General features: G+C 52.1%; 1 protein-coding gene across 20 annotated transcripts in view; it reads right to left on the reverse strand.

Annotated features, from left to right (window-relative positions):
- KIFC3 (kinesin family member C3) overlaps positions 1–21,358 on the reverse strand; it is a 107,574-nt gene that overhangs the window by 40,441 nt on the left and 45,775 nt on the right. For 2 of the 20 annotated variants that reach the window (XM_063797159.1, XM_063797153.1), the window contains exon 1: positions 4,304–4,345. The exons of 7 other annotated variants lie outside the window; for them this stretch is intronic. In XM_063797159.1, the coding sequence (XP_063653229.1) occupies positions 4,304–4,330 (27 nt within the window). In that variant the 5' untranslated portion in view covers positions 4,331–4,345. Of the gene's footprint in view, positions 1–3,691; positions 3,822–4,303; positions 4,635–21,358 lie in introns of those variants that run through there. 11 more of the 20 variants (XM_063797157.1, XM_063797160.1, XM_016929915.3 and 8 more) reach the window with 11 other exon arrangements.

Raw genomic sequence — 21,358 nt, forward strand, 5'->3', positions numbered from 1 at the left:
TTAACCACATGCTTAACCCTTAGGCTTCAGGCTGCTCTGCCTAAGGCCTGTCAGCAGAGCAGTGAATGCTCTGAATATTAACATTTCACTGAGGAGGGACTCAAAAGGGCCCTGACTGTGGCCAATGACAAGTGAAGTCTATATACAGTTAAGTTCTCATTCATGTATTCGACTAGCCTGCGCTCTGTGCCTAGCATGTGGCAGGCACTGTATGGGTGTTGAGATACAAAGATTCATTCAGTCTTCATTTAATAATGCCTACTGGGTGCCAGGCATCTGCCAGGGGTCCTTTTGGATCAGAAGAGATGAGGCCTGAAAACTCCCAGTCAGAAGGGAGATAAACACTTCAAAAAAACCCTCACAGTCTGAGCAGGCTACTGGAGGCGGCAGGTGCGGGCCAGGCACCAGGTGGTGTGGGGAATGGAGGGGGGCAGACAGCATTGGTCAGGGATAGAAAGCTTCAGTCAGGGATAGGTCCCTCATGAACTGAACAAATGAACAGAGCTCAGGTATTCCCTGCAGAAGTCTTTATTGAGCACCTACTGTGTGCAAAGCAACCTTGAGGACATTTAAGGTGATCATGCTACAGTCCCAGACTCAGACAGTAATGTCATTTACAGAAGAAGCGAAGTCAGCTTGGAGAGGCAACATGGGGTTTTAAGATTGAGGTGGGGGTAACTGAAGGACTTCCTAGTGGAGCTTCCTGGGCTGTCGACTACTCTCCCCATCCGTCACTGCAGTGGCCACTTCCTGCCAGGAAGTGAAGATAGCTATTTGAAGGGTGTCCACCTCCCCTGACCCACTATGGGCCCACACACATTCATGTTTGCAGCCCCACTGCACCCAGTCTGCAGCTGCACCCACACTAAGCACTCTGGGATGGCTTGTGGGGTGAACGTTCTGAAATGAACACACACAAAAGCTTGAAATGAAGCCTGGAAGAGAGGTCAGGGCTGGACACAGACTCAGAGCTAAACAGGGCCACCAGTGCCACAGGTGAGGAGGCAATCATCAAAGCTTGAGCAAGAGGAGACAGCCATGTGATAACAGGGCTCACTGGGGGGTGGAAAGCTGCAGAAGGAAGGTGAGAGAGGGACAGGAGCTCCAGGCAAGTATAGAGTTTTCAGAAGTGACTGAAGTGTAAGTGGGAAGGAGAGGTTGGTCAGTGCCCAGTACATCATGCCAAAGAGACGTGGAGGACTGAAAGCCCAGACAGGCAGAAAGCCTGAGCCTGTGGAGGGAGAAGGGCAGATGGCAAACTTGGGAGGGCTCAAAGAGTGGGGCGGGAGCTGGGGGAGGAAGCAGCCACTTCCTTCTCCTTGGGGGTGTTTGGCTAGGATGGGAAGGAGAGGATGTGGTGTCTAGAAGAGGGGGAGAGTTGAGCATATTGGGGAGACAGAGAGACAGGAGTGACTAAAGCACTGAGAGGCAAAAATAAATAAATAAATAAATAATAAAGTAAAGGGTCCAGGGGTTAGGGGCCTGAAGATCTGGTGTCTGATGTTTGCAGAGCCCAACCCTGGAAGAATGCCAGGCACCTGGCGAGGAAGCCATGGTCTCTTCCTTCCTTGACTGAGAACAACTAGGAGGCTCCTAGGTTCAGTCTTACTGGGAAGAGGATGGGAATGTGGGCCAAAGGACAGGGCAGAGGCTGATCTAAATACGTGGGCCAGCTCCACTGAGGAAACTGAGATGGACCAGTGTGGCGTGGAAGAAACCAAGGGGAGCAGCCAAATGTCCTCTTCTCCAGGCTGCTTGGCACAGAGCTGGGCACACAACCAACCCTGCAGACCAGCTGTCCAATGGGCAAGGGAAGGAGCAAGGCAGGTCCATCTGCAGTCTCGGCTGCTGGGAAGGTGAGACAGTGCAGGGCATTGGAGGCTGACTCCACAGTGGACAGAGAAGACTTTCAGGGAGATCAGCTCAGCTCAGTCTGAGGGGCAGGGACAGGAGGAGATAGCGTTTCTGCGGTTATCAGGAAGGGAAGTGGAGGAGGCAGCCAGGAAGATATCGGGAAGAAAGAGGAAGGGCGTGTGCTAGATCCCGAAGAGGAAAAAGCAGCTGAATTTAGCAGCCTCAGGGGTGTGAAGGTCAAAAGTATCAAGGAATCTTAAGCTCAGGGTTCTGGGCCAAGAAAGCAGCACTCTCTCTCATTTACATGGGCATCTGAGATGAAACCTGGTGTCCGGGGACTTCTACCAACCTAGGATTCGTGGGGGAGGGCAGTGGGACTGGTTCAGAACCTGGCTCCCCTGTTTACTAGATGTCTGACCTTGGGAGAATTACTTTGCCTCTCCGTACTTCATTATCTCCATCTATAAAATGGGGAGAACACCACCTTATAGGGTTGCTCTAAAGATTAGACAAGGCCAAGTGTTCAGAACAATACTGGCATATACAAAGAGCTCCAAAATTTTATTTTTCAGTTACTTTGCTCCAGTGGTGGGTGAATGCAGAGGGCCTGGCTGGGGAAGAGGGTCTCTGCCTCTCTGGGTTTAGACCAGGACAGCAGAGCTGCAATACTCCCCCTGCCCTAGATCAGGGACATTGCAAAGACTGGGGGGACAGGCTGGACAGCTGCTCAGAGACTGCAGCGAGCAGGGCTTGGTCCCCCTGGGAGAGCAGGCAGAAGGTCAAGGAAGTTGTACAGGGAATGCCACCTCCCTGCACACCATCATCTATCCTGGGCTTTCCAGGGCAACCCAGATTTCAAACCCTCTGCTCCCTGGTGCCCCTATGAACAGCAGAACTCACCACCCTGTGCCCCTAAAGTCCACTCACTGCAAATGCAGGGCCCCATTCTGAGACTGCATTCCCAGCAAATGACTCTCCCTGGTCAAGGAGAGGGCTACTTTAACAAGGGCATGGGGAATACACGTCTGGGAAAGAATGGGTGCTCACCCTGTTCAGGCAGAGGAAAAGCCGGGGAAGGTGAAAGACCAGGGGTGGCCACAACCCGCAATCTTGAGACAGTGTTGGGGTATGGAGGTGGGGGCTGGGTGGCAGTAAATGGTACTCCAGAATTTAATTAAACACAGCTTCCTCTTTAATATCTCCCAGGACCAGGCCCTTCACTGCACCAGCCAGAGTTCTGCTCTAACTAGCAATGGTGGGCTTAAAGGGGTGGTCCTGGGATCGCCCTCCCTGCTGAGACCCTCACAACTGCTGCGGCTGTCAATGGCCCGATTCCTCACTGCCCGGAGGGCACCGGCCAAGGCCCTTCTTCCTAACCTCTGGGCGGGCGCACCCCGCCCCAGGCCCTGCCAGGGAAAAAGCGAACTCCCCAAGGGACGTGGTGGGAGGGACCCAAAGGCAGCCTTCCAGGGAGCCCTGGGGGTGGGGAAGACGCCAGGAAGGGGAGAGGGCGGCGCCGATTGACAAGCCCATCCCGGGTAGGGTCTGCGCTCTTCTCGTTCAATAAAATCCAAACGGGGTCCCGAGGCTGCTCGGATCCCGTGGGACACGCCGCCCCCGGGCCCAGCTCCCAGCAAGGTCCTCGACTCGGGCTGAACGGCGCTGGAGGGGACCTCGCAGGGCTGGGTCTCCCGGGCCTTTCCCTCCCCGCGCCCATAGCGGGTCCGGGCAGAGGGGTCCCGAGGGCAGGGCCGGCCCGGACGCGGCGCCCCAAACGGCGGGCCGGGCGGAGCCCAGCGCCCCGCTCGCACCCAGCCCGCCCGGGCCCCCCACTCACCGGCCTGGCGGAGGCAGGATCCAGGCGTCGCCGCAGCGCCCGGGGCTCGGCCCGGCCCGGCCCGCCGGCAGGAGGCAGCTCCACGCCGCCGCCTCCTCCTCGGCCAGCCCGCTCGCGCCCCTCCCGCACACTTTCCACAGGAAATGATTAACTCGGGCCGCGGCGCGTTCCCATGGCAACCGGCTCCGACCCCGGCGGGGGGCGGCGGCGCGCGCCCGCACTCACGCGCACTGGCGCGCACGCGTCAGCCCGGGCGCGCCCCCGCAGGTCTCCCGCCGGCACTCCCACTCCCACTCCCACTCCTTCGCGGGGCCTCCCACTCGGGCTCTCCCGCCTCCCCGCGTCCCGCACTCGCACTGGCACACGTGCTCATGCGTTCCCTGAAGGCTCTCACAAAACATGCCTGCACACGGGCTGGCACACACGAGGCAGCCCACACAGCCCCACACCTGGTGAGCCATGCGTACTTTTGCACAGCCTCAAACCCGAGTGCAAAACTTCCACGCGAGTACTCACACATACACTTCTCACGCGGGCTCTCATACCAGTACGTGTCTTCCCATCCCAACACACGCACAAGCTCTTACGAGACAATACATGTACATCCCTTACCGTGTCCTTGCACGCGCTGGCGCACATGCACTCACACTGTTTACAGCGCACACGCTCTCACTCGCTCCACCACCTACTCGCTGGCCAGGCCGCCTTCTAGCCACAGCACTTCCTACCTCTGCACCCCCAGCCCCACCCCAGCAAATGAATATCTTCCCAGCAAGGAAGCTGCCTGGAGTCCCTTAAGGTAAAACACACCAATGGTGCAGCAGTTCCCGGCCTTGCTGCAGAAGGCCCTGCTACTGGGGCACCTAGAGCCTCAGAAGAGGCCTGGGGGAGGCCAGGGGCCTGCCAGCCGGGAGAGACAGCTGACCTGGAGGAGCCACTCTGTTCTTTGTCTCCCAAACAGAGGCAGCATTTTATTCCAGAGCCAGCAGCAATATTCTCCCTCACTCTCCACACCCCCGGGTGCGGAAGAGGAGAAAGCAAGTCACTCTGAAGCCAGCCCATGCAGGCTGACGGTTCTGCAGATAATCCCAGGAGGGCGGGTACTCTGCCCCTTCCTGCTTGTCAGGGGATGGCCCAAGAAGATCAAGGAGAGGACTGGAGGGGGTCGGGCAACTCCAGGTGGGTTCTATCTCCTGCTGCCGCCCAGGCGCTGGGCTGCCAGTCAAGAATCTCGACCAGCGACGGAGCCAAGGGCCTGGGCTTCAGATTGTTCTGGACGCCAGAGCAGGACAGTCACAGTCCCCCAGCTGGAAGCAGCCTAGTGCATGCTTTATTTGCCAACTGAGATTCCTCAGTGAAGGCCTGATAGAGGGTGAATGTAACGCTCCTGGAATCATTCCCTAGAGAGTTAGATTTCCAGCTGAACACCACACCGGAGAACCCTTCCAATGGGAGAGAAAGCCTTATTTGGGGAGTTATGATCTCTGAATTCCTCTGCCTGCCCTCCAAACAGCAGTGATCCAGGGGACCGCAAGGGTGGATGAAGGCAAAATGTCTCTAGAATTCTGATTTAGTTTCTATCTCCCTTGATTATAGTCCCTATGAGTTGATGGGGCGGGGGATGCGGAGGACAGAATGTCTTTAAAGTCCTGGTTCAAAACTGGAGACTTTTTCTTACTCAGGGATTGAGTACATTGACATTAACTGTAGGTCCTTCCCACCAAAGCCAAAGCCAGATTTTTAAATTAATAATAACATTTATTGTTCTTTTGCTTTGATTACAAAAGTAATAGATGTTCATTGTAACCATATCCCACACACTGGAGATAAATGCTGCCAACACTTTAGAAGTCTTTTTTTTTTCTGTGTACATAATAGATGCCATTATTGAAGCTAACACTGTGTCAGGCACAGCACTAAGCTCTTTATAAACAAAATCCCATTTAACCCTGAACACCCTATGAACACCAGTACTGTCATATTCCCGTGTTTCAGGAAAGGAAACTGAGCCTCAGAAAGTTTGTTCACAAATGCAGTGTGTGATAGAGCTATGACTCCAATAGGTACTCACACAGTACTATCAGATGCATATGGGTATAACAACTTATTAAGATCAAAGCACCAGTGAAGGAAAAAGAAAATTGAAGTGTAAGGAGGTTGTATTTTTGGAATTCTAGCAAAACTCTGATTTGAAATGTAAAAACTACTTGTTTCATGGTTGTTGCATTTTTGAGACAAGATCTTGATCTGTTGCTCAGGCTGGAGTGCAGTGATGCAATCATAGCTCACTATAGCCCCGAACTCCTGGGATCAAGTGATCCTCCCACCTGAGCCTCCTGAGTAGCTGGGACTACAGGCACACACCAGTGTGCCTAGCTAATTTTTTTTTTTTTTTTTAAGTAGAGATGGGGATGTCTCACTATGTTGCCCAGGCTGGTCTCAAACTCCTGGGCTCAAGGGATCCTTCTACCTTGGCTTTCCAAAGTCCTGGGATTACAGATGTGAAGATGTGAATCACTGTGCCTGACTCAATTTTTTTTTTTTTTTTTTTTTGAGACGGGGGCTCGCTCTGTCACCCAAGCTGGAGTGCAGTGGGATTACAGGCGCACACCACCACACCCAGCTAATTTTTTATATTTTTGGTAAAGACAGGGTTTCACCATGTTGGACAGGCTGGTTTCGAACTCCTGACCTCAAGTGATCCCCCTGCCTCGGCCTCCCAAAATGTTGGGATTGCAGGCATGAGCCACCGTGCCCAGCATGACTCAGTTTTTTAAAAAGAATATTGTGTGGAGTTGGGGTCTAGCTCTGTCACCCTGGTTGGTCTCAGAATCTTAGCCTCAAGCGATCATCCTGCTTCAGCCTCCCAAAGTGCTGGGATTATTTGCATGAGCCACCATACCATGCCCATCCCAGTTGTTGGAATTTAAGAATGTACAATGTCATCAGGAACTACATACCAACTCCAAGGTCATTTCTAACCCAGAAACTTCGCTGATGATTTGCATAGGAGGCTGCCAACTCTCCTGGCCCCAGGAAAGGTGCAAGTTTTGCTGAAACCTGGCCATTCCAACACTGAAGTCCTAAACCCTTGAGGGAGGACTCTTGGGTTCAGCCTCAGCCTTGACCCTTCCTGCCGAACTCTGGCAGAGACACAGCTGTCTCAGGGAGGGCCAGACAGAAGACAGTGTCCAGAACACTGCAATTCCACGCCCACATCCACCCCATCCCCAGGCAGGGACTAGCAGCGCCATCTTTGTGTTCAGACAAGATCAGGTGTGTTCACGGTGGTATGCCCATAGACTTTTTTTTTTTTTTTGAGACAGAGTCTCACTCTGTTGCCCAGGCTGGAGTGCAGTGGCGCAATCTCGGCTCACTGAAATCTCTGCCTCCTGGGTTCAAGCGATTCTCCTGCCTCAGCCTCCCAAGTGGCTGGAATTACAGGCATGCGCCACCACGCCCAGCTAATTTTTGTATTTTTAGTAGAGACGGGGTTTTGCCATGTTGGCCAGGCTGCTTTCAAACTCCTAATTTTTGTATTTTTAGTAGAGACGGGGTTTTGCCATGTTGGCCAGGCTGCTTGCGAACTCCTGACCTGAGGTGATCTGCCCGCCTCAACCTCCCAAAGTGCTGGGATTACAAGCATGAGCCACCACGCCTGGCCCATCTTTGTGTTCAGAGGGCCTGAAACCCCTTACTGCTCAGGCATTCGTCAGAGAAGTGGCCAAGAGCCTGAGAGTTCTGCTCCCCAAAGGGAAGGAAAGAAGGGGAATGAAAAGTCAGATTGTGTTTAATCTGATTCTCATAGCAACCCAGAGTAAAGCACAGATAAGATTTACATGATTTTCCCATTTTAAATGATTTAACCTCAGATCAAGTCTTCTCCGAGCCTTTGCAAATGTTGTCCTCCCTGCCTGGAAAGCCCCTCTCCTTCACCCCATTCTCATCTGCCTCCACTAACCCTTACCTGGCCAATTCCATACCTGCTTGTCCCTCCTTCAAGTTTAGAGGTCACCTTCTTTGACCCTCCCAGGCACCAGCAGGCGGGCTCAACTCACCCCCTGCAGCATCCCCGACCCTGGATCATGATGGCGTTCCTGTGTATACCATCTGCTCCTTCAGGACAGGACCCTTTCGTTACTTGATCACAGGGAAATCCTCAGCTGACCCCAGCTCAGGGCCTGGTATCACAGACATGTTCATTGAATAAATCCATAGATCCCATAGAAGTCAGAAGGGAAGAACAGGTGCGTGAAATGTACCCAAACAGACTTTCTTCCCATGTAAAGTAATGATAATTTCTACCAAAAGGAAGTAAGAGAAGGCTTCTTAGCAATTATTTCCATGTGGTCAGGAAGGAGTGCCCTGCAGCTGTGAAAAGTGTGTCCTCTCATGCTTCTGGGTAACAGAACATTTATTGAAGTTGGAGAAACTCATTCTGGAGTGAGCCGCATATTAAGTAATCCTGACCCAATTAGCTGCTTTTTTGAATCCACATCTTCCAATCTTCCAATCCCTCTGAAATCATTCATCATGAGCACCGCAGAAAGAACTACGGAGGAGGCTGGACGCAGTGGCTCACGCCTGTAATCCCAGCACTTTAGGAGGCTGAGGCGGGCAATCACCTGAGGTCAGCAGTTCGAGACCAGCCTGGCCAACATGGCTAAACCCCATCTCTATTAAAAATACAAAAATTACCCTATGTGCTGGTGGGCGCCTGTAATCCCAGCTACTTAGGAGGCTGAGGCAGGAGAATTGCTTGAACCCAGGAGGTGGAGGTTGCAGTGAGCAAAGATCATGCCACTGCACTCCAGCCTGGGCAACAGAGCAAGACTTTGTCTAAAAAAAAAAAAAAAAAAAAAAAAACCCTGTGGAAGAGCTCTTGGAGGCGAAGAGCCTGGCACTGCACCCAGCCCCATAAGCATGAATTTGGTTTCCAGCTTTGCATGTCACCAACTGCAGGTCTTGGGCACATGACTCAACCTGAGCACCTCAGGGGGTCTGGCACAAGGCTCACAGCTGCAAGCTCTCAGGAAGCCAGGCTCCTCGTGGGCATGGAGAGGTGGTGGTCTTGGATGTCCCTTGACGGGACTGTAAATTCCTCTCATCCTTGTCTGCTCTAGACCCAGCTCAGCAGGCATTAGGTGTTCAAGTGATATTTAAACTAATGGTACTTTTCTCACTCTTTTCTCTCCCTCTCACCTTCCTGCTCCCTGTGTCCCTTCCTTTCTAGAAGCTGTATTAACAGGGGAAAACAGTTCTCCCATTTTCAGAGAACCAAGGCAATCTTTCCCCCAAGAAAATCACCTTGCCGGCCAGGCACAGTGGCTCATGAGACAGGAGGATCGCTTGAGGCCAGGAGTTCTAGACCAGCCTGAACAACATATTGAGACCCTGTCTCTACAAAACAACAAGCCGGGCGCGGTGGCACAGGCCTGTGGTCCCAGCTACTCAGGAGGCTGAGGCGGGAGGATGGCGTGGGCCCAGGAGTTTGAGGCTGCAGTAAGCTATGATCATGTCACTGTACTCCAGCCTGGGCAACAGAGCAAGATCCTGTCTTTATAAAAAAAAAAAAAAAACCTTCTAAGAGGACTGGAAAATAAAACGGAAAGCACCTTGCTTTAAAATCCAAATGGTGGCTGCCTTTCTGCATTGGCCAAAAAGACTGAACTCGACAGTTCTCCCCTAACTCTCAGTTTACGGGAACCTAAAGCCTCTTTATGACTCAAGGAGGAATTTGGCGGAGATTCCCTCCCTCCTAGCACTCCAAGGCTAAAAGCAAACCGAGGCTTTGTGAGGTTTTTTTCCCCTTTTATCATTTCCTGTAGTCTTAAAAAAATGAGAGGAATGCAAACATTGAGGAGATAATGGACGTAAGCACCAGGTAATAAAAAGATTTAGCAATAACCGCCCTGAGAGTAGCACGGGCCAAATAAGCCCCGCCCCCGGCCCGCCTCTCAGCCCGAGGATCCTCCCACCATCCTCCAGAAGCCGCCGGGCTCCTCCTTGCTAAATGGTCTGCCGCTTCTCTCCTTGCTCCTAAATTGTTCTAGCTCCGGGTTCTAAACCAGCACATGCGTTATTAACATCCTTCGCATTTTTCCCCACTTCCTCATTCACTTCTCCCCACCTGCTGCAAATTCTAGGTGGCAGTTTTTGTTTTTGAACTTAAAACTTTTTTTTTTCTGCACAAATCTAATAGAAATCAAGAGAGAGAGGAAAAACACAAAAACTAAAACACCAGATCCCACCACCCTTCACTTATTGTCATTGGCCCAGATTTTTCTTTCCAGTATCTGACCTTGAGCTGATGTCATTTCTGTGTTAAGGAGAGACAGTATAGAGAGATGGCTAAAGGTGGTTCTGAGGCCAGGCAGACCTGGGTTTGAGCTCATTCACTGGCTCAGTCACTTCCGCTGTGCCTCAGTTTCCTCCTGTGAAAATGAGAGTAGGGCTAGTGTCTAACCCATTGAGTTATGGTGAGATGTAAATTGGAGCAAGCACATAGCACCCTCAGCCCAGCATCTGGCACACAATTGGCGTTTCTGCAAACACAAGCTGCAGTTATAGTGGGAGGCAAAGACTGGATAGAATTTTTTACTCTGCCTTTTCTTACTTTGAATCATGTAAGTGCTGGGTGCAGTGGCTCATGCCTGTAGTCCCAGCTTCTTGGAAGGCAGAGGTGGGAGGATCGCTTAAGCCCAGGAGTTGGTCAGCCTGGCCAACATAGCAAGACTCCCATCTCTAAATTTTTTTAAATTATTATAATAAGCATTTTCCATGTCACTTTTCCTAATGCCTACATTTTTCTGAAGTGCAGACATCATAGGATAAAGCCAAGGTCACATTCAGAATGGAGGTTCCAGTGTCTGGGGCGCACCTAGCACTCAATAAAAATGGCTGAAAAGTAATTCATTTATTCACTTATTTAGAGTTGGGGTCTCGCTCTCTCACCCAGGCTGGAGTGAGGTGACATGATCAGAGCTCACTGCAGCCTTAAACTCCTGAGTTGAAGCAGTCTTCCCACCTCAGCCTCCCGTGTACTGGAACTACAGCTGTGAGCCACTGCACCCAGCAAAAAACTATTTTAAATGGCTGCATAATATTCCACTGAGAGCCTGTGCCCTGACTGAGCTGGCCATTCCATAGGGTCTGATATTTGAGTAGCTCCCATTTTTGTCACTTTTATAAACAGCATTGCTGTCACCATTGCCACCCACACAGCCCGTTCATTCCCTGGTGTGGGGAGGGAAGGGAGAAGAGAGGTTGTCAATTTCATAAAAAATCTTTCTGAATAAAGAGTCTGAGCATTTTTTTTCACTTTCTAAACATGTTCCCAGATTGCCCCTCAGAAGGCCTGTACCAAATTTACACTGTCGTTGGCAGCATTTTTTGACGAGAACTACTTTTCACGCTAATTTACAGTTTTTCTCTTGGATCTGGAATTCTCGCCCTGGCTGGTTCTCCTGGGAGGCATGAGGCATATATAAAGATATCTGAGCGATGGCTGTCACCAGAGGGGCGTATCTGGTTCTTCTGCCAGGTGCTCAGGCCGGGAGTGTTTCTGTCTGCTGGGCCAGGCCAGGTGGGGCTGAGAGCACTGACTCAGTGCTCCCAATCCCTGCCTGCTGTTAAGCCCTCAGAGATCTTCTGAGGTCAGTCCTGAAACGCCTCAGTACCCCGCGGTCCAACACTCTGGCCCATCCTAGACGGATGAGTCTCATCTGGTGCCACCACCATGATTCCTGCTCTCACACCCTGGCACTTCACTGGGGCTCCTTGCAATAAGTCAATCAGCTACTACTGGGGGGAAAAAAAATTCCTCCTGGGTAGGGAGATGGGGACAGGGGCCGTAAGGGAAGCCACGTGCTCCTGGAAAGCCATAGCCACAGCCCCTGACCACCTGCTGAACTCTTAGCACCACTGCTGCTGCTGCCTTTAAACTGTAGCTTCGCTTTGCTGAGGTTCTGTGGTGCGCAGCCTCTCCCCTAGCTCTGGTCCTCCTCCTCTGGGGGTGGCCCTTGTTTGCAAACAGCAACAGGAAGTTTTGACGCTGCTGATTAACTAGACTCCCACAGCTCTCAGTGCTGAGTCATCGCCACCAGTGTCAACCTCCCGCCCGCCCCGCTGACACCACCAGCTTCCAGGTGACCGAGAGGAAGCAGCAAGGATCCTGCGGTTCCAGTGGCTTCCATCTGCCACCTTCCAAGGGAGGGGAGGGACAAACTTCCATCCACCCCAGACAACCAGAATGTGCAGGGCCCTGAATGCCAGGACGGGAATTTAATCTAATTCAACTTCAGCAATGGGCTGAGGGACAGCTTCATGCCAGGCAAAGGGAAAAACTCTTTACACACAGGATTGCCTTTGCTTTCATTCAATCCCCGCAACAACATGTGTGGTAGGTGTTATTATTCCCATTGTACAGATGGAGAGACTGAGGCCAGTGGAAGGCCTATGGATGTGTAGGGGCTGCTGTGGGAAGGTAGCTTGGAGTGCCAGAGATGGTGGGTACCGCCAGCAGGAGCTGTGTCCCCAACCCACGATGTGACCTTGGTCAGACTTCCTCCCTGTTCTGGGTCTCATGCCCCTCCCTGGGTAAAGGAGGAGGGTGGACTGGTGACCTTCTCAGGGCTACAGCCACAAGGAAGTGAGTGGGCCAGCTGGAAGGGATGGTCCTCATTCTGGGATTCTGCTTGCTGAAAGCCTGATCCAAGGGCAGGAGCATCCCACCTCAGTACCTGGGGTTGGCTTCACTGTTCACAGTTGCTTCTCCAAGGAACTCCACTGAAAGAAAGTAGTTGAGTGGTTGCCAGGGCCTGGGAGGGAGAATGAGGAGTGACTATGAATGGGGCTTCTTTGGGGCGTGATAAAATGTCCTAAAGTTAGTTTATGGTGACAGTGTACAACTCTGTAAATATACTAAAAACTATTGGATTGTACACTTTAAACAGGGAATGTTATGGTATGATAATTATATCTCAATAAAGCCGTTTAAGAGAGAAAGGAGGAAGGAAGGAGGGAGGACAGGAGAGAGAGAGACCTACACAGAGGTCAGGCCAAGCGCGATGGCTCACGCCTATAATCTCAGCAGTTTGGGAGGCAGAGCAGGGAGGATCACTTGAGGCCAGGAGTTTGAGACCAGCCTGGGCAACATGGCAAGACCCCATTTCTACAAAAACATTTAAAAATTAGCTGGGTATGGAGTGCATACCTATGGTCCCAGCTACTTAGAAGGCCTGAGGCGTGGGGCCAAGCGGAGTGGCTCACACCTGTAATCCTAGCACTTTGGGAGGCTGAGGCAGGTGGATCATTTGAGGTCAGGAGTTCGAGACCAGCCTGGCCCACATGGTGAAACCCTGTCTCTACTAAAAATACAAAAATTAGCCGGGCATGGTGGCATAAGCTTGTAAACCCAGCTACTTGGGAGGCTGAGGCGGAGAATCACTTGAACCTGGGAGGCAGAGTTTGCAGTGAGCCGAGATTGTGATTGTGCCACTGCACTCTAGCCTAGGTGACAGCAAGACTCCGTCTCAAAAAAAAAAAAAAAAAAGAAGATTGAGGCCAGAGAATCACTTGAGCCCAGGAGTTCAAGGCTGCAGTGAGCTATGATCAGACCACTGCACTACAGCCTAGGTGACAGAGCGAGACCCCATCTCTCTCTTTTTTTTTTTTTTTTGAGACGGAGTCTCGCTGTCACCCAGGCTGGAGTGCAGTGGCGCGATCTCGGCTCACTGGAGGCTCCATCCCCCAGGGTTCACGCCATTCTCCTGCCTCAGCCTACCGAGTAGCTGGGACTACAGGCGCCCACCACCTCGCCCGGCTAATTTTTTGTATTTTTAGTAGAGATGGGGTTTCACCGTGTTAGCCAGGATGGTCTCGATCTCCTGACCTCGTGATCTGCCCGCCTCGGCCTCCCAAAGTGCTGGGATTACAGGCATGAGCCACTGCGCCCAGCCCCCCATCTCTTAAAAAAAAAAAAAAGAGGTCAGGCCAGAGCTGCCTTTGGGATTTGCCTTCTGGGAATAGGGCCCTCAGCACCCAGCCCCTCTGCAATCATCCCCCTCTAAGCAGCCTCACTCCAGAGTCCAGGAAAGGTGTGTGTGAAGACACCCAGTGGCAGGCGGTGGCCCCAGCTGCTGACCGAGTGTGATGGGGCCCTGGCCTTTGGTGCTTGCCCTCCTCAGAGCGGAAAGAGCCATGAATCAAAGGGCAGGTGTGTGTGGACCTGAAGGAATGTGGGGAGGGTGGCAAGAAAACGGCTGGAGGTGGAGCAGGAGAGACCCCATGAGTCAGGGTGAGATGAGGTGTTGCTCAGACAGGGAGGGCCTGGAAACAAAGCCTGGACTGGAAACACCGAAACACCGGGCTGGCCAGGGCGCTCTCAGTTGCCTGGAAACATCTTAACACTCCAGAAAGTGTGAGTAAGGAATACCTGCTGCCCCTGAGGGGCTCCCCCGAACTGGTCCAGCCATGTCTGCTTGGCAGTCGTGGGGCACAGGCAGTTGCAGCTGCCCAAGAGGCAACCCCAGACTAGACCTAACGCTGAGCCAGGGGCACAGGTGCAAGGGATCCATCACAAGGGCTAAACTGGCCAATAAGAGGCAGGAGCTCGTTCCACTTGTACGGTTTGGGCAACTTGCTGTTGAAAAAGGAGAACCTGGCTGGGCACAGTGGCTCACACCTTTAATCCCAACACTTTGGGAGACTGAAGCTAGTGGATCACCTGAGGTCAAAAGTTCGAGACCAGCCTGCTCAACATGGCGAAACTCCATCTCTACTGAAAATACAAAAATTAGTCGGGCGTAGTGGTGCACGCCTGTGATCCCAGCTACTTGGGAGGCTGAGGCAGGCGAATCGCTTGAACTCGGGACACGGAGGTTGCAGTGAGCCGAGATTGCGCCACTGCACTCCAGCCTGGGCAACAAAGCAAGGCCTTGTCTCAAAATAAAATAAATAAATAAATAAAAGGAAAAGGAGAACCCAGAGGATCTTGGAGGCACAGTGTCCCTGTCTAAATCTCCAGATAACCCAGAAAGCACACACTGCCCCCACGCCACTCCACCCCCTCCACGCCTCCCTGTCCTATGCTCTTCATGCCCATCTCCTGGGGCAAATGGCACCGGATGCCCCTGTCTTAAGTGAACAAATGGAGACTCTAACCACCTTCTGAGAATCCCAGCCCTGGGGTCAAACCTGCATGCCTGCCGAGTGCCTGCATGACAATAATTAGGATTTCCTATGCTCTGAAGCAAACCTCCCACCTGGCATCCTGCGTGTGTCCAGCAACTCCCTGCATCCGGGCACCACTCACGCAGGTGGGCTTGGCATCCTCACAGCCTCTGCAGCATGTGCCTTCAGAGGGAAGAGACCCGGGGACTCGGGAGATTCAAGGCATCTCCAGAGTCACAGCCTGAAGACAGAACCCCATGCTCTCCTGGACATAAAAGCCATGCGGTCCCTGGTAGACAGGTAGGCAGAGGTGAAGGGATCTACCCTGGCACTGGGTAGGGGCTGTGCAGTCACTCCTGCTTATTCTTCCTGTACATCCTGCTACTGTCCCCATGCTATAGATTTGACTGGGGCAGGCTGGCTGCAGAGTCCAAGTCTTGAACCACTGCACCACACTGCCTCTCAAGGGCACAGTCAATGGGGTCCTTGTCATTGTGGGTCATTCCTCAGCATGCATTCAGGGCTCTTCACCATCTGCCTGCAGCCGCCCTGCCCAGCCTTCTCTCCCACTGACCCCGCAAGGCACCCTCTTTCTGGTCTGAGTTTTTCATATGCTCCGCCCACACCCCCATATCCCCACCTGCAGCCGTTTACCTGTGAGGCCCAATGGAAGCATCACCTCCTCCATGGGGACTCCTGATACCACCTAGTCAGAAGTTCCCCAGGACGACCTCCCCTTCCCTTAGCTCACCTAGCACTGGATTCACAACTGTGGGGGACTGTCAGTCTCCTACATTAGATTGGAGGTCCCTGATTCAGGCTCCCATGCTGTGTGACTTAGGGTAAGTCTCTGAGCCTCAGTTTCCTCATTAACAGGTAATATTTATTGAGCACGTACTATGTGCCAGGTACTATGTGCTAAGTACTCTACATGCACTATCCCATTTAATCCTTACAGCACCTATGAGGCAGGCACTATAATTATCCCATGTTACAGATGAAGAAACTGTCACTGTCATTAGGACTACCATCATTATCATTACTATCATTCTTTTTTTTTTTTTTTTTTTTGGAGACAAATGCTCTGTCACCCAGGCTGGAGTGCAGTGGTGCGATCTCAGCTCACTGCAACCTCTGCCTCCCAGGTTCAAGCAATTCTCGTGTCTCAGCGTCCCAAGTAGCTGCAACTACAGGCATGCACCAACACACCCAGTTGTTTGTATTTTAGTAGAGATGGGGTTTCACCATGTTGCCCAGGCTGATCTTGAACTCCTGAGCTCAAGCAATCCACGAACCTCGGCCTCCCAAAGTGCTAGGATTACAGGTGTGAGCCACCGTTTCTGGCCTATTATTGCCATTCTTTTGTCTGCTATAAAACCTAGTGCACAGCAGACACTCAAACTCAGCAAAATTCAAATATGGCTGGAACTGGAACCAGCCTTAGGTAGGAAGGAATTTCAGAAGCAGAGTTCTGCACATGCTCTAGGACACGCAGGCCTGGCCCTGTCCAGGCTGGGGTGATACCATCTTTGGAGGCTGATGCTGGCAGTCTGTTGTGGCTGGGGACTTGGGGTGACCTCCTTTTGCTTCTCACATCAGCCCTGTCTCTACCCACAGAAACAGACTCTGCCCAAACAAGTCCTGCAATGCACAGAGCCCGGTGGCAAACAAGCCACCTGGATAAATGGTGCCCAAGGCTGTGGGGGTCCTGGGAGGCTGACTGGAGGCAGAATTGTGCTCATTTGTAACCAGAGTAGCTCCGGGTTGCTTCTGTTAGCTCAAGGCCACAGGTACATCTCTGTGCTTAGAGATCCACACCGCACCCCACCACCGCCACGTGTTTTCTAGGATCCCCTCCAAGCATTTTCCAAAGCCCGAGGGGCTGCTTACAAGACTCTGCCCATCACCCCCAACCTGGCTGATCTGGGACCACATCAGCACCTGGCCTGACTCTTCTACCAGGATGCCCTCCAAGACCAACACTGATGCCTTAGTCAACCTCACCAGGGAGGCTGGGGGTGCCCCCACATGGCTGCTGCACCTGATGTTGGAAACGGAGGCTCCAAAAACGTAAGTGAAGTGGGTATTCCTGCTAAACACTCCACTCGGGGCCTGGGAGAAGGGGAGCAAATATCTGTCTACCCCCTCAACTCCACCCAGCCATGGCTTGTCCCACGGCCAAGTTGCCTCGGTCCTTGGGATCACCAACTTCTTCTGACTCTCTACACACACACCCCCAAACACCCCCAGACTCCTTTCCTGCCACTCCCCCACCTCAGGCACACATGCAGTGCTTGGTGCCTGGGTTAAGTCTGTGCCCTGTGGCGAGCGCTGCCCGGATACCCCGGGGTCCATTCGAGGATGAACTCAGCTGGGTCACCCCTGCTACAAACAGGCTTTTACATTCTTGAACTTCACCTGGGGTGAGGGTCTTCAGGAGTCCTGTCCCTTTTCCCCCTGAGGCCTCCTTGGTCCTGATGTTAGTGAGTGGCCATCCACGTACCCACAGGAAGGATGTGGTCAAATCCTCTTACCAGTGGCTCTGAACCATTTGACCTGCTACCTGAGCTGCTGGGGAGAGGAAAGGGGAGGGTGCTCCCACTTCTAATAGTTCATCAAGTTCTCACAACATCCCCATTCACAGGTGAGAAAACTGAGGCCCGGAAAGTGTCAACCCAAATCACGACACTCCTTGCCCCAAACCCAGAAGCCTGAGGAAGTAAGGAAGTGCGGTGGGATCTGTCTTCCCGTGTGTCTTCAGGATCCTGGGGCCTGCCCCTCCTGGCTTCCTCTTGAGGAAGGCCTCAGAAGACCCGCCTTTGGTCGCAGGACAGAAGCTGGGCCAAGAGGCAAAGGTTTTGGCCGCCACAGGGGAAACTCTGGGCTCAGAGCTGCCGAAGTGACTCATGGGCCCTGCTGGGAAGCAGCTGACGTTCCTTGTCTGCACCTTACAAAACCACACGGGCTGCGAGTGACAGCTGGCTGCTCTGAGTGGCGGAGGAATGTTGTTGCCAGACAGGTTCCTGAGGCATCTGCTGAGCTGTGCTCCAGAAACCAGCCCTGGGCAGCTGCCACACCAGACAGCCTCCACCCCTCCCCACAACCAGGAGTCTTGGAGGGCACCCCCACCAACCTCAACAGAACTCTCCCCTCAGGGATCCGTGGAAGTCAGCCACTGCCACAGGGACAGCCACCCCTTCCAGGCAGGAGCTCATGGGAAACCAAGACCAGGGAACCCATCCCACCCCCAGTAAGACTTGAGGCCAGGGAGGTTGGAGGGGTCTCCCTGTGACCAAATCTGTGGCCATCACAACCGACCTTGAACCATAATACTAAGAATGATAACAATAATAATCACAGCTAACCCTTCACACTCACTACATGCCGGGCACCATGGCATGGAGCACTTTTTCTGAATTATCACATGCATTCATTTCCTGGGGCTGCCGTAGCAAACTGCCACAAACTGCATGGCTTAAAACAACAAAAACATATTCTCTCGGCCAGGCGTGGTGGCTCACGCCTGTAATCCCAGCACTTTGGGAGGCTGAGGCGGGCAGATAACCTGAGGTCAGGAGTTTGAGAGCAGCCTGGCCAACATGGCGAAACCCTGTCTCTACTAAAAATACAGAAATTAGCCGGGCATGGTGGTAGGAGCCTGTAGTCCCAGCTACTCAGGAGGCTGAGGCAGGAGAATCGTTTGAACCCAGGAGGTAGAGGTTGCAATAAGCTGAGATCGCACCATTGCACTCCAGCCTGGGTGACAGAGAGAGACTCTGTCTCAACAGAAAAAAAAAAAAAAAAAAAAAAACGGGAAGAAAGAAAAGAAAAAGAAAAAGGACTGTATTCTCTTACAGCTCTAGAGGCCAGAAATCCAAACCCATGGTGTCAGTGGGGCCACACTCCTCCTGAAGGCCTAGGAGAGAATCCTTCTTTTCCTCTTCCAGCTTCTGCTGGAGGCGGGCGATCTTCAGTGCGCCTTGGCTTATGGGCATGTCACACCAGTCTCTTTCCACCTGGACATGGTGTTCTCTCTGTTTATCTGTCTCTGTGTCCAAATCTCCCTCTTCTTAGGAGGACACCAGTCATATTGGACTTAAGGCCTACGCTAATCCAGTATGACCTCTGCATACCTCTGCAAAGGCCCAAAAAGGTTCCAAATAAGGTCATATTCCCAGGGTTGCAGGTGGATATAAATTTGGGGGAACATTATTCAACTCAATATACCATGTGTAATCTTCTTAATAAGACTGATATTGCTTTTATCCTTATCTTACAGATAAGAGGCTCAGAGAGGTTAAGCAACTTGCCAGAAATCACCCAGCCTCTGATTCTACAATCCACACTACATTGTCTCACCCATCACCATCATCATCATCACCATCTCCTCACAGAAGCTTAGCATTTCATCACTTACAAAGCTTCTCCTGGCCATTGTCACATTTTCTTTCCTTCTTTTTTTTTTTTTTTTTGTTCTTTTTTATATTTTGAGACGGAGTCTCGCTTTTTTGCCCAGGCTGGAGTGCAGTGGCGTGATCTCTGCTCACTGCACCCTCCACCTCTATCTTTAGTAGAGATGGAATTTCACCATGTTGGCCAGGCTGGTCTCGAACTCCTGACCCCAAGTGGTCTGCCTGCCTCAGCTTCCCAAAGTGCTGGGATTACAGGCATGAGCCACCATGCCTGGTCTATTGTTACATTTTCTTCTTGCCAACACAACCTTGAGGGGCTTGGGAAACAGTTGGTAAGGAAACAGTGGGCTCCGTTAATTAACGTATCCATGGTCATATAGCTAACAAGAGGAAGGTCTTTTTGGTTTTCTTTTGAGAAAGGATATCCCTCTGTCACCCAGGCTGGAGTACAGTGGCACAATCACAGCTCACTGCAGTGTTGACCTCCCAGGCTCAAGTGATCCTCCCACCTCAGCCTCTCCAATAGCGGGGATTATAGGCGTGTGCTACCAAGCCCAGCTAATTTACTTTTTTGTAGAGACTGGATCTCACTATGTTGCCCAGTCTGGTCTCAAACTCCTGGGCTCAAGGGATCCTCCTGTCTCGGCCTCCCAAAGTGCTGGGATTATAGGTGTGAACCACCAGCCTGGCTGAGTGGCAGGTCTTTTGACCCCAGATCCAGTATACTGCACTATGTAGGCTCCAAATGGAGACCTCGTGGGAACGTTCCAAGGCTTTGTAAGCCCCTCGAGGCTATTTGCCCAGCGTGGTCAATGCCATTGCTGTGTTTACTGATAACACCCACTTCAGCTACACCTGCCAAGCTCATAAAACATATTGTAAGCCTGCTGCTTAAATTTACCTCCTCAAATATCAGCTCCTCATCCCCTGTCTGTTCTCTGCCAGCAGCAAGGCCAGCTATTTGAGCAGTGACAATGTGGAGAAAATCCAAGAATCCAGGGGGCCCTCACAGCTCACAGCTGAGCCACGGAGTCTGGGGAGACAGTAGCAGGCGTGGCAGGTGCTGTTCCTCCAGTTGCTCCCAGCCAAGAAGGGACGAGATACAGGCACAGCCCCACTGTCAGCCCCACCCCAGACGTAGCTCCAGAATGGTCCAGTGTCTTCATATTGAATGCTCACAAGGGTCCCACGAAATCCGTACTATTGGCTGGGCATGGTGGCTCACGCATGTACTCCCAGTACTTTGGGAGGCCGAGACAGGAGGATCACTTGAGCCTAGGAGCTCAAGACCAGCCTGGGCAACACAGGGAGACCCTGTCTCTACAAAAAATTAAAATATTGGCCAGGCACAGTATCATGTGCCTGTAGTGCTAGCTACCTGGGAGGCTGAGGAGAGAGGACGGCTTGAGCCTAAGAGTGGGGTACATGACTTGGCGCAAGCAGGAGGATTGGACTCCAAGATATCTCCTGTTTGGACACCAGCACACAGCAGCCAGAGAAGTCTTAACATATAAAGGAGAGATTGTCACCTTCAAACTTTATTTTATTTGTATTTATTTTTTATTTTTTTAAATTTTATTTATTTATTTATTTTTTGAGATGGAGTCTCGCTCTGTCACCCAGGCTGGAGTGCAATGGTGTGATCTCCGCTCACTGCAGCCTCCGCCTCCCAGGTTCAAGCAATTCTCCTGCCTCAGCCTCCTGAGTAGCTGGGATTGCAGGCACCTGCCACTGCACCCGGCAAATTTTTGTATTTTTAGTAGAGACAGGGTTTCAACATGTTGGTCAGGCTGGTCTCGAACTCCTGACCTCGTGATCCGCCTGCCTCAGCCTCCCAAAGTGCTGGGATTACAGGTGTGAGCCACCGCGCCCGGCCCTTTTATTTTTATTTTATTTATTTATTGAGATGGAGTTTCATTCTTGTTGCCCAGGCTAGAGTGCAATGGCACGATCTCGGCTCACTCCAACCTCCACCTCCTGGGTTCAAACGATATTCCTGCCTCAGTCTCCTGAGTAGCTGGGATTACAGGCGCCAGCACCATGCCCGGCTAATTTTTTGTATTTTTAGTAGAGATGGGGTTTC

The sequence above is a fragment of the Pan troglodytes genome, chromosome 18 (assembly GCF_028858775.2).
Source record: "Pan troglodytes isolate AG18354 chromosome 18, NHGRI_mPanTro3-v2.0_pri, whole genome shotgun sequence".
Lineage (NCBI taxonomy): Eukaryota > Metazoa > Chordata > Mammalia > Primates > Hominidae > Pan > Pan troglodytes.